Consider the following 14,178-nt stretch of genomic DNA (forward strand, 5'->3'; position numbering starts at 1 on the left):
ATGTGCATGGGTGAGTAGGTAAGTGCACACATTTGTGTGTTTTGTGTGCGTTTATGCGTGCGTGCGTGCGTTCATGCATTACTGTGTGTAGATGAATAGGTGGGAATCCAAACACGCCTGAGACAAAGATATCACCAACATTCACAAGTTGACGGCTTGGGGGGGGGTGGGGTGGGAAGCCATGTTGGTTTCAATCACTTCATCCTGGGCAGCTGCCGCGATTTTGACGATGGATGGCATTTCAGCCAGAGAGAAAGAAATCAAGTCTCATACTTCATCGTAACCCCTCTTTCTGACAGAACGCACAGGAGCTACAGCCGATGTGTATCAGGGGAAGAGATATCTCCTTCTTGGTACGTCTTCACTCAGCTACAGGCCCTGGGATAAGCAACTGGGCTAATCTATGATGATGTTACAGTAGCAGTAGTGGTGTTGAAATAAACCAACCTGAAATATTCCAATGTTTTATGTTCACATTCAATTAGCTCGGTGTCATGTCCAGCTGTGGATTACCACAATGTGGCTATAGCCTGAAGAGAATGGTTTCTCAATGAGCGGGAGCTGGACTTGGCAACCCCCCCCCCCCCCGCCCCCACCCCGCTCCCCCCTCCCTCCCCCATCCCGGCCCTGCTGAGATCAATGACAGTATAATCTTCATCGCCAGGAGCTATTACCAATGAGGCTTTGCAAGAGTCTGGATGGCCATCTCTCTTTCCCATTCGCTGCTTGGCAGATCTGATACAACGGCTATTTGCAGATGTCACTGCTGCAGCCACAGGTATTGAAAAGGCACGGGCGATTATCCCCGAGTTGTTCAAAACTCGTTCCCTGTGACCTGAAAAAGCTAGAGAGTTCTACTCTCTATAATTAATGAAAACTGCATCTCATGATTACAGTGTGTGTTTCGTTTAGCAGGTTCTGCTCTCTGAATGTTATGCTGTTTTGCCTGGCACTTTCCATCCATAACACACATCTTCACATCTATTCAGTGTCCTTGAAACACAATACAAGACAAGCACTTACATTTTTCCACTATTAAAGTACTTCACAAATTGCAGTGGATGACACATAATAGAACTCAGAGGACACTTGTTATTTGAAGCAATGCGAAAATAAAGCAAAACTCAGTAAGTTTACAGATGAATAGTTTGCCACCAAACTATCCAAGATGTATGGGGTGTATCGGTATTCGGTATACAAAAATCACGGTAGGGTACGTTACTCTGTTTTAAGGTTCAATACGTTTTCGGTCCAGCAGGGTAAAAATTATGACAAAACATGAAATTGCTTTTTTTTAATTATTATTGAACAGTGAACACTGAACAAACAATGGGTCTTTCTTTCTTAAATAAGAAAGTCTGTCAATACTGCTGAAACCAGCTGCAACCAACAAATAAAAAAGTACAATTTACTGAAAAGTAAATCAAAATGAATATTCTCTCAAATAAATAAAAACCATAATAAAATAAATATCCATTATCCAAGCATTTAGAAAATTAACTATACTTGAACTGTACTGTACTTTCACATTAGGTTCACATTAGGACTTGCCAGCTTGTACTGAGATTCATTGTATTTTCATGTTTTTTTTTCAGAACAATTAACCTCTAACAACTAACAATGTCTCCCACCATGGAGAACACCCTCTCTCTAAGGACAGAGGTAGCCGATATAGCCAGGTAGTGCTTTGCTAACATGGCGATGTAAGGATATTGAATCTTGGGCTCTTTGGTCCTCCACCATGCAAGTGGGACAGAATCCAGTGAAGTGCAGTCCGCTGCCATGTATGAGGTAACCTCTTCTTCACCATGTATGAGGTAACCTCTTCTTCACCATGTAAGAGGTAACCTCTTCTTCACCATGTATGAGGTAACCTCTTCTTCACCATGTAAGAGGTAACCTCTTCTTCACCATGTAAGAGGTAACCTCTTCTTCACCATGTAAGAGGTAACCTCTTCTTCACCATGTATGAGGTAACTTCTTCTTCACCATGTAAGAGGTAACCTCTTCTTCACCATGTAAGAGGTAACCTCTTCTTCACCATGTATGAGGTAACCTCTTCTTCACCATGTAAGAGGTAACCTCTTCTTCACCATGTATGAGGTAACTTCTTCTTCACCATGTATGAGGTAACCTCTTCTTCACCATGTATGAGGTAACCTCTTCTTCACCATGTATGAGGTAACCTCTTCTTCACCATGTATGAGGTAACCTCTTCTTCACCATGTATGAGGTAACTTCTTCTTCACCATGTATGAGGTAACCTCTTCTTCACCATGTATGAGGTAACTTCTTCTTCACCATGTAAGAGGTAACCTCTTCTTCACCATGTATGAGGTAACCTCTTCTTCACCATGTATGAGGTAACTTCTTCTTCACCATGTATGAGGTAACCTCTTCTTCACCATGTATGAGGTAACCTCTTCTTCACCATGTATGAGGTAACCTCTTCTTCACCATGTATGAGGTAACCTCTTCTTCACCATGTATGAGGTAACTTCTTCTTCACCATGTAAGAGGTAACCTCTTCTTCACCATGTATGAGGTAACTTCTTCTTCACCATGTATGAGGTAACCTCTTCTTCACCATGTATGAGGTAACCTCTTCTTCACCATGTAAGAGGTAACCTCTTCTTCACCATGTAAGAGGTAACCTCTTCTTCACCATGTAAGAGGTAACCTCTTCTTCACCATGTATGAGGTAACCTCTTCTTCACCATGTATGAGGTAACCTCTTCTTCACCATGTATGAGGTAACCTCTTCTTCACCATGTAAGAGGTAACCTCTTCTTCGCCAGTTGCAAGGTAGACTTGTTTCTCTCCTAAGTCTTGAAGAGCTCACCAAACAATTCGGCCACGGCTGACTTATAGCCACTTATAGCCTATACTTGCACGCGTAACGAACTGAAAGACACATACCGAATACGTACAAATACGTGTACCGTTACACCCCTACATATTATATACATACATATTATATATTTTGGAATTACGCAGTGAAAGAGGGAGAGATAGAATGGGTGAGATACAGACAGACAGACAAAGAGGGACAAACTGTTGCTATAGCACAGGGTAAACTAGGCATTGAGGAGTTAACAATAGCAAGTTATAGTACTGACTTGACTTGACTTGACTAGACAGTTGATAGTCCTACCATATCTAAGAAGATCTAAGATTAGTTATGCCAAGTTGTTTTTTGTATGTGGTAGGTATTCATTCACCAACATCTGCATACACTGAGTATGATACCCCAAACAATTAAATAAAAGATGTACAATATGCAACACCCACAGAGGTCAAGCGTCAATTGGACATCAAATCCATCTTTTGTTTAACTGAAAATATTCAGTTGATGTGGGTGATGTAGTATGTAGACTTTTAGGAGTTAGATGATGATATATAATATAAACTCAGTCACAAAATTAAGAGTTTCTTCCTCAAATGAGCAGAGGCAGCCAGAGTAACAGATGTTGCTCTCTTAACAAATAAAGTTTTCAGCAGCTGGCTGTCTGTTGAGATTCAAATGTTTTCTGGTAAGTTTGTTGTGATACGTTTTGTAAGTTGATGGTGGTTTGGGATATAAAGACTTGGTGGTTTGGGATATTAAGACTTGGTGGTTTGGGATATTAAGACTTGGTGGTTTGGGATAGAAAGTGATTAACCTCTCTCCAACTCGACAGTACACAGAGTAAACATTACAATGATAATTACGTCCCTAAATTACTGGTTGGGTTGTTTTAATCAAGTGCTCTGTCTAACGCATCCCCAAAGACACAGACAAGTCAAGTTGCATCTGCTTGAACTCAAGCCAAGAGGCTTTTCAAGAAAATACATGTTATGTAAAATATCAAAATTGTACACCTGGAAGGGCCCATTTTACAAGAGTCTATACAAGGCTCTAGTTTAAAGCTATTTTAATTTCAGCAAAGCTAGCTCCCTCACTATGGCAAAAAACATATTTATGGTACTTTCAGTTTATGTTAAATATATTTCTTCAGAACAAAAAAGAAGAACAGCATCAATTGACATAAACCACAATGTTGAGTGTCCTTGTGTAAAATGGTTCTCTTCCAGGAAGAAAACAGTCACAAACTAATTTAAACCATGACCATTTAAACGTCACCAGTAAAAACGAGTGAACTAGATAAGAGACTTCGTTTCACAAACGTATTTTCCCACAAGTGTGCAATACTTCACCACGTCACATTCAGTTATCCCGTTTACTTCAAGCTCTGTGAGATAAGAGCACCTCTAATTGAATGTAAAGTAAGATGGCACCCCCCATGGCCATGTCACCACTAATGTTGTTGGTGATGTGTCACTCTGATGTTTATCCAAACCTTCAAGCACATCATGACAACTGTCAAACATAATTAGCAGAAGGGGCGGTGATGGCGGTGGTGGTGGTGGTGGTGGTGGTGATTTGACGTGATATTTATGTGTGGTTGATAGATGATTACTGTACACACAAATACACAAATATAGGCCTAGAGGTGTTTCAGCGGAAAAGGGAAACAGGTTGGGTTTTCTATTACAGCTACTCAGATGTTGTATATTGCATAATTGCTTGTTGAGTTAACACATTAAAGGGACACTTCACCCATTTTGTACCCTCAACCAAATTGCCTAGCATCTATCTTTAAAGCTCAATACAAGTATTCTCCTCTTGATACAACACATTTTCATACAATAAAACCATTAACAGAGACTGAACTGCATACATATTCATCGCAGGTTGTGTGAGCCTCCGAAAAGCGAAACGTTGACCGCAAACCTCTCATTCTGCTTCATGCCTCTGTACGGCGGCCATGAAATTTATGGCCACTTATAAAGATTAGCGATGCACCATGCTCAAGGCTTCATACAACCCCCCCGCCCCCCCCCGCGCTAACATTTTGCAGCTGCATATACAGTGAATAAAATGCTCTCTTCTTGAGAGTTGTTTAAAGCAAAACACAATGTCTATAATATATGTATGTATGTATAATGTATGTATATGTATATATACAGGCTATAAGCACTTGTAAACAAAACAAAAAAAGACGCAGGCATGAATGCAAGTGAAATTACAGCGCGTAAGAACACCTCAACTTAAAGTGTTTGTAAAGGATGAATGCACTTTGTTCGAACTGTACATCGAATCGTAAAAACAGAATTGCTTGCCTTACACTTGTAATAAGAGGCGGTCAGAGACACCATCCCTTGTAAATCTTTGCTAAATGAAGATAGATGTTTCTACTAGCCAGAACCACTATGTAATTAAGGAGAGTGTACCAGGCTACTTACACTAACATTCTCCTATTATTGACCTGAGAGGGTACAGGTATGCCATGTCCATTTGTTAAGGCTGATAGCCTGCTCTAAACATGCAGGCAAGCCCAGTGTGGCTTGATCTAGGCTACTCACATGAAACGTATTTCAAACGTAACATTAACATATTCATTCTCACAAATGCAAGACAAGACAGCTCAAAGACCAAATTAATATTGTTATGTGTCTGAACATTAATGACATCAGGGTGAATCCCCCCCAAAATTTTAATGTTTTGGGGGCATTTTTGGGTGTACATTCAGAGTTGGACCCTGTGGCTCTTGAATAGCCACTAGACATCAAGAAATATCTGCAGCCTACTAAAGCACCCCTCAACTGAGCAGGGTGCTGAAGAGGTTCTGTCAATTAGCACGTACAGTCACTGAACACTTCAATAGGAACACCATACTCGGGCCTGGGTAGGGTCTCCGTTCTTCGTGGCATTGATTCTACAAGAAGTTGGAAACATTCCTTTGAGATTCTGGTCCATGATGACATGATTGCATCGATTTTTCAGGTGCACTTTCAAGCTGTGAATCTCCCGTTCTACCACATTCCAAAGGTGTTCTATTGGATTCAGATCCGGTGACTGGGAAGGCCACTGAATAACACTGAACTCATTCATTGTCATGTTCATGAAACCAGTTTGAGATTACTTTTGCTTAGTGATGCACATGGTGCATTATCATGCTGGAAGTAGCCATTAGAAGATGGGTACATTGTGGCCATGAAGGGGATGCAAACGGTCAGCAACAATACCCAAATGGGCTGTGGCATGATTGTGAGCGATGATTTATTGGTATTAACAGGGCCAAAGTGAGCCAAGAAAACATTCCACACACCATTCTGGTGTCTTTTAGTGTTTTTAAGAATATTTGTATGTACATTTTTATTTTAGTACTTATAGGGAACGGTTGTGTAAATAGTACCTACAGCAGACTAGACTTACTAGAAGTTGGTGCGGAAAACGAGGGGACTGTAACGGCGGAATTCTTAGAACAACAAAGGATCCCTTTCGACATCGCGAGGTCGCCGGGTGAACAGTACTACGCTATCCCAACACTAAGGCGTAAGCGACGGAGGCGAGACCGTAAACAACGCCGAGGAGCAAGGGGAGGCCTGCTAGCAAGGCTGAGGAGAAGCCCAAACAAACCAGCTTTGCCAAGCATTTTCCTCTCTAACGTCAGATCCCTGACGAACAAGATGGATGAACTGAGACTACAGGTGGCCAAAAACAACATCGTAGGGGATAGCTGTGTGATTATTCTGACTGAAACTTTTTTTCCCCTAAATTTCGTTGTTTGGTACCTGTACTGTAGCAATGACAATAAAGTCCATTCATTCATTCATTCATTACACCACCTCCACCAGCTTGGACTGTACAGGTGTTACTAATAAAGTGCTCAGTGAGTGTACCACGCAGTAATGAAATGGAGAGAATGTAATTTCATTTAATTCGCTGTAATATCTACCCACACTCGGCTCTCAGGAGAACACCGAATCTTGGAACAATTAAAATCTCCATAACAACCTAGACAGTTGGTTGCACTGCTATAGGAAATAACATCTTCACTAGCATGGAAATTGTACATGTTATATTTATTTGAGTGTACAAACTAGTGTTACATCATGCTGTTTAGTTCACAAAGTAAACAATACAGTAGAAATGTTGTTAGCAAAGAGATACTAGTCTAGTCCCAGATCTGTACATTAACCAGCTCCTTATGACCCTCGTTGATAGACAGAGTGGTTAGCAGAAGCACAAACTGATCTGGGAACATGCACTAGAAAGGCCTTGAGGGACAGAATCCAAAGGCTAGGCTGTGGTACTGTACAGTACGTGTAAGCTACAGCTCCATCCAGATGTTTTCATTTAGCTCCATCAGATCTGTGAAAGGGAGTGAACGAGTGAGGACTGGAAGGAACCACTGTCTGAAATAATACGCAGCCCAAAAGGAGCCCATTACAGGGATAGAGAGCATGTCAGGAGAGAGAGAGAGAGAGAGAGAGAGAGAGAGAGAGAGAGAGAGAGAGAGAGAGAGAGCGAGAGAGCAATAGGGGGTAGCACTAGCAATGTGTGTGAAGCGTGCGCTTGTTCAGTCGCTGTCATGGATTTAAAACGAGAGGATTGATGCCAAGTAAAAGAATGCCGCTCCAGCCTCCTGCATACACCAAACCGATGCTTTTAGACAACAACCATGAGGGGAGCGGAGAGGTACCCACTCCGGGGAGAGGAGCAGGGAACTGGAATTCAGTAATGAGGGGCACGAGAGACAGAGTGGTAGAGAGAGATAAGGAGCTAGGAGCTACAGTACTAGCGCAGACCAGGCACAGGGGCAGTTGAATGTGGCTATTCTAACTGATGAATGTCTACAGGGAAGAACAGACACTCATTGAAATGCAGATTGTGCAGGATATTACTGAATCGATACGGCACGGATGTCAGTATTTAGCAGAGCTATGGAAATTACACATTCATGCTGTAGATGACACTTGACTGCACAAGAACATCTAGAGTTACTCGGACTATAGATCCTCTGTCCTCCCACGTACACAACTAGGCTTGAGTAGACCGGTGGAGGCTGGTGGAGGTAGAAATCTGAAGATCATCTCATTGTTATGCGTGGAATGGAATCGCATGATTCATACCATTCCTCATTCCATTCATTACAATGAGCCCGTCCTCCGATGTCTACCTCCGCCAGCCTCCCCTGGGGTAGTGACTAACTAAAGGTTGCTCCAGAAACGTAGACATAACGAGGACTAGGGTCTCAATAAAAGGAAAGAATATCTTAAATGATTTGTGCGGTCGTGCCACTTTTACACCACTCAGTCGAGTGTCTTAATGAACACTGCATTCATGAACACTGCAGCGAGCTATAAGAATGCCTATTTAGACAGATGTTAAACAATAGTTAGACAGCATGGGTGAGAAACACAAAGTCATCAGCGGCTTAAGGATTGCCAGTCCCAAATACCCTCAAATTGCAGTGAGGTATTTTATTCAGAGCCCATATTCAGAAGAAACACAATCTCAATATTATTCTCAACAGCGTCTTACAGTGCATCTCTAATTTTCCTGTCAAGTGCAATTTTATTGCATTTGTGGATGAAATGTACTATATAAATAAAGTTTGATTTGATTTGCAGTTCAACAACACTTCTAATAGAATCTGTAATAAACATACAATATTAGACATATCTCCCATTTGAAAACAAACAAACCTGTTCCACTGAGCATCTACTAGGATAAACAACAACAACAACAGTCGGTCAAACAGGTTTAAGGGGACACGTTTGTGGCATCTATAAAACAGCATAGTCATCATATACTTCATACGACATACTTGACATGCTTATGCTAACAAATAGCAAAACATAACTCAGGACTCATAATAGCATAGAATATAGAACACACAGGAGATAACTGTAACTGACAATTTCAGGCTTAGAGGACTGTAACATGACCATTTCTAAAGCCACAAGCTTTACAAGCCTCTGACCTGCCTACTCATGACACTTCATCTATGAGAGAACGAGTCGATTTATGTGAGAGAGGGGGGAGGCGAGAGAGCGGGAGAGATTGAGAGAGAGAGCGAGAGAAAAAGTGAGAGAAAGAGAGAGAGTTGGAGAGAGTGGGGGGGGGGGGGTGAGGGAAGGGAGAGAGCGAGAGAGAGTGTGGGGGAGAGAGAGTGTGAGAGAGGGTGGGAGAAAGAGAGAGAGCAGGAGAGAGTGAGGGAGAGAGAGCGAAAGAGAAAGAGAGAGAGATGATGGGGAGAGAAAGAGAAAGAGGGAGAGAAAGAGCATGAGAGAGAGAGAGAGTGATCGAAAACATTACTTTACATGAATGCCATGACTGTCTGTCTCATCTGTGTATATACCATAAGATAATGCGTGATGGTGTTTTTCTCTAACATATGACAAAAGAGAAAAAAAAGTTTCTCTATAGGGTCCTACAATCTAAAATACCAATGTCATAGGAATGCTGTATATTTCCACCTTATATGCTACATACAAGTACAGTAAATGGAAATTAATGACTTAATGAGGCCAACAGACCAACAAGCAGATGGTGTATGGTGGTGGGGGGGGAGTGTTTGGGGCACAAAGGGATACCCAGCTCAAAATCACCTCAATGAAACCTTGATCCGAGTGATTGCACTGTTTGCAAAACCAGTCTATTCAATTCTGAACACGTATAACCTAAGCCTACCACTCAAATGTACAACCACCGCCCCCCACCCAACCCTAACCCCACAAATGAATCACCAAATGTATTAAAACGCTGGAATACAGTCTCATTTTAAGTGGTAGTGCACCTCTGGTGGTATGATGATGAATTACACTTTGGGTACCAGCTATTTTGGAATAGAAATCATGTACTGCAAGAACAAGATTAAGGTATCTCTGCAAACCCAATATGAGAAGGTTTAGGCTATGGGTTTGTGAGTGTGTCATCTATGTGTATATACTATGTTGCAAAAGTTTCACAGCAGCATTTCCAACTGTGGTAGTGAAGCAATTCAGAATATCCCTCACATGTCTCTCTCTCTCTCTCTCTCTCTCTCTCTCTCTCTCTCTCTCTCTCTCTCTCTCTCTCTCTCTCTCTCTCTCTCTCTCTCTCTCTCTCTCTCTCTCTCACACACACACACATCCACACACACGCAGACACACATATAAGCATGCATGCACACACACACACACACACACACACACACACACACACACACACACCACATTGCTGGTGATTCAGAGGATTATTTGTTACAGTAGAGAATACTAATTACTTTTTTGCAAGGGAATAACGGTCATGCATCTAATTTCAATTAGATGCAGTCTCTTAGTGAGATTACCAAGCTCAAACTCTACTGTACGTCTGAGCTGTGATATGGGTCTAAACAGCCTATACATTAAAGCGAAACAAGCTTCAAACCTGAATGTTCTGTGTAAAATAATGAGTGTGTGTGTGTGTGTGTGTGTGTGTGTGTGTGTGTGTGTGTGTGTGTGTGTGTGTGTGTGTGTGTGTGTGTGTGTGGTGTGTGTGTGTGTGTGTGTGTGTGTGTGTGTGTGCGTGTGTGTGTGTGTGTGTGTGTGGGTGGGGGGGGGGGGTACCAATTACCTTAATTAAACTATTTGATAGATTTACATATAGGCCATTGGGTTGAGCAAGTGACCTATTGACACAAATACAGTGTATTCCCTCAAAGACAATCTTGTTAATAGTTTATTGCTGCACATTAATCTGAGCAATCTGTAGGAAATTGAAGTGTGATTATTACCAGGAATATGTATGCTACCTCGAAACAGAGAGAGAGAGAGAGGGAGGGAGAGAGAGAGAGAGAGAGAGAGAGAGAGAGAGAGAGAGAGAGAGAGAGAGAGAGAGGGGGAAAGAGAGAGAGGGAGAGAGAGAGAGATTTTTTTAGAATAGAAAGAATAGTAAATTGCCGATTCAAAACTATCAGAACTTGTAATTGGGAGGTAATATAATTTATAATAGACCAGAAATATCAACCTCCAATTACTGTAATCAGGTTTGAAATAATGCTAAGCAACATTGTGAAAAGACTGCATGTCCACATTTGAAAACAACCAAGTCAAAAGTCAAAGCGTAAAAGCTGTGTGACACTCTGCCACAGAGCACCAAGGCGCACCAGGGACCTCTCCAGCAAGAATTACATTTTTGGGAATGCAGTTGGCACCAGAACGATTCATTGTATGGATTCACAGCGCTGACAAAAACACATGGATAAGTATCACAATTTTAAAATACAATAATTCCAGACTTACCGTATGATTTTGCATCGCCAGCAAGACAGCATAACCAGACAAATACAGAAAGTCTTTTCAGCCAAATACATCCAACTGCACCCTCCATGATTCCGCTTCTCCCTTTGAGCGACAGTCCCACTCACTCTCACAAAAATCCTTGTTTAAAAACACCACGCACAGATCAATTCATGAGCGCCGAAACCGATGGAACCGGTTAGCCCCCCAAAAATGTGCTGAATTCAAATCGCAATAAAAACGCAGACACGGCGATACTTTCCAAGTTAGGTTATGAAGCAAGCAACACCTAAAGACCGTTAGTTCTCCATCTTTCTCAAGGCTCCGAGCGTTGCAGCGCAGTAGAAAACCCCAAGAACACTTGGGAGAGAGGGACCTGCAGGCTCGTGAGAGGAGCTGTCCACTGGCTCAGTGTGGGCATGGAGATGGGTAGGCTGCGTGGACTCATTGATCTAAAACGGTTGGAGCTAAAGAGTGGTGGAAACTCCACTGGAACGGACTGGGGGATCAATAGCGCGCAATCAGCGGTGTGTTCTCTGGGATTTACTCTGCTGAATAGAATGAGTGTGCTAGTCTGCCATCTCTGGTCAAATGATGAACTATAGTATACCATTCACAGTCAGTGTGCTGCTGACTGACATAGTGAGATGTGTGCACTAGAGATGTGTGCACTAGATGTGTGCACTAGAATTGTGAATTTTGAATGAATGAATGGTCTTTATTGTCATTGCTATAGTACAGGTACCAAACAACGAAATTTGGGAGGGGGGGCTCCCCTGGTGCTAGGAAAGAAAAAAAAGAAAAAAAAACAAGAAGGGAAAGGAGCTGGTTTACATAAATAAAGGCTATATCCACTATCCACTATACTATACTGTACAGATAAAACACTGTGCTGTACTCTATGCTATGCTATACCTATTCTAACATTTCCTATCTCTGAACCTTATGTACCCTAGGGTTGTCATATTGCACATAGTGTTATTGCACATTCTGAATTTTGAATTCATTGTGCTCATTGTCTGAAGAATGAGAACACTAACTGTTTGAATTAAACACTGATGGCTTGATGACTGAAGAAATACAGTTTCACCTGATAAGAGAAGAAGAAGAAAGAAAGAAGTGTAAAGAAAAGAAACAAAATTGATTTCTAATTGTATTGCCATGTGAAAATGAATTGAATGAATCTATGTTGTAGCCCATGTATGTAAGAAATAAATAATAACGAAAATGATCTACTGTACACTAGGATGATGCTTTTTATGAATTACATCATCACCCCCCTTTCATTACACGTCTATTATTCTCAAAGACGCACAGCAAAAAAGGCCAATTAAGGAGTGTATAAAGCCACCAGCAGACTGCTTAAGTCAACACATTAATAACACGGCTCCATTCAAACAGTCACCCCCCTGCTTGTTTTATCTGTCCCGGCAGGAGTTCGATGGCAGGATAACACAACTGAAAGAGGGAATTATCTAATTGGTTATTATCAGACTCTGAATTAAACCGAGAAGGAAACGTCACATTAGGTACAATTAGGTACAGGCGTCTATACAGAGGCGTCTATACAGGTCCCACAGCCCACCAACCCAATGCAAGAATGAATCTATTCTTCATAGAGAGAGTTCAACACTACATCAATTAGAGACATGATGATAACATCCATTTCCCTTGGCTTTGTATAAATGACAAAGGAATGGATGTTCTAATACAGTACAGTCAGCTAGACTAGTGGCAAGGCTGTTGGGGCGCGACTGCTGCGAGCATGCATAGGGCAAAGTCACCTCAGTATGGCCATTGTGTTGTTGTTGTTGTGAGGTTTGCATGTGGTCTTGTTGGGACATCGGATTATGAACAGTAATGGATGCAATATTCAGCAGTGCTGGTGATTATTTTTTCTCTGCTATAAAAATAAGATTGTATTCATGGGTTATGCTTCTTGAATAAAACATAAACCTTGGTAAGAACAATACAACAAACAAATACATTGCAATTTGATGCAAGAGGAATGAACATTTGACACTGTGATACAGGAATGGACATTTGTACAAACTGTGTTTTGTAATTGCTTTGTAATGATGTGATACTACAGTATGAATGAATGAATGAATGAATGAATGAATGAATGAATGAATGAATGAATGGTCTTTATTGTCATTGATATAGTACAGGTACCAAACAACGACATTTGGGAGGGGTGGCTCCCCTGGTGCTAGGAAAGAAAAAAACTAAAAAACAAGAAGGGAAAGGAGCTGGTTTACATAAATAAAGGCTATGTACACTATCCACTATACTATACTGTACAAATAAAACACTGTGCTGTACTCTATGCTATGCTATACCTCTTCTAACATTTCCTATTCTCTGAACCTTATGTACCCTAGGGTTGTCATATTGCACATAGTGTTATTGCACATTCATTTAAAGTGTCGCAGTTTGCAGGTTTGAAATTTACACAGTTGTTGATTACACTTGATTTCAATCTAGTAGCTGCCATCAATCCGTCCAGACTGTCCAGGGCCCAGAACCTAGGTCTTTGCTGTGTCCAGGGCCTGAATGGCCCTGGGGTAGAAGCTGAGCTTCAGTCTGTTTGTCCTTGCGAACATGGTCCTGAACCGCCTGTTCGAGGGCAGCCGAGCAAAGTGTTCGTACCCAGGGTGGGATGGGTCTCTGATACTACAGTATGTTAATTAGAGTGTTTACGGTCTTACTATAGAGGAATAAATAAGTATGTAAGCCAGTCAATAGGGGAGAGGAATGGATCCTGCACCTGACAACTGCATTTGTGACACAGTCTAATGCTTTGGTCCTCATGACGGCAACCAATCAAAATGTTCTGACTTTTCTTTTGAAACACGGAAATACGTTTCAACGTTGTTGAGAATCACAACACAAACTCGCCAGTCAAGCCAAAATACTGCAACAACGCAATGGATTTGGTGAGTAATCCCCACTGCTACCTAGTTAACTATAACACTGCTTTACATTGTTAGCGGGCTCACAAAACAAGCTGTGTTAGTTGACTAGCGACGTGTCATTGATTTTCAACAACATGGAAATGTATTCACATTTTTCGAAAGAAAA

At 41.5% G+C, this 14,178-nt stretch overlaps 1 protein-coding gene across 1 annotated transcript in view; it reads right to left on the minus strand.

The window, feature by feature from the left end:
- dcc (DCC netrin 1 receptor) overlaps window positions 1–11,185 on the minus strand; it is a gene marked incomplete at both ends in the record, with an annotated part of 204,317 nt that extends 193,132 nt beyond the window's left edge. Inside the window, one exon of the mRNA XM_080528242.1 lies at window positions 11,098–11,185. Within this exon, the coding sequence (XP_080384368.1) occupies window positions 11,098–11,185 (88 nt within the window). The remainder of the gene's footprint in view (window positions 1–11,097) is intronic.
- Between the last annotated feature and the right edge of the window lie 2,993 nt (window positions 11,186–14,178).

Source organism: Nansenia antarctica, assembly GCF_963989245.1.
Source record: "Nansenia antarctica genome assembly, chromosome: 4".
NCBI lineage: Eukaryota > Metazoa > Chordata > Actinopteri > Argentiniformes > Microstomatidae > Nansenia > Nansenia antarctica.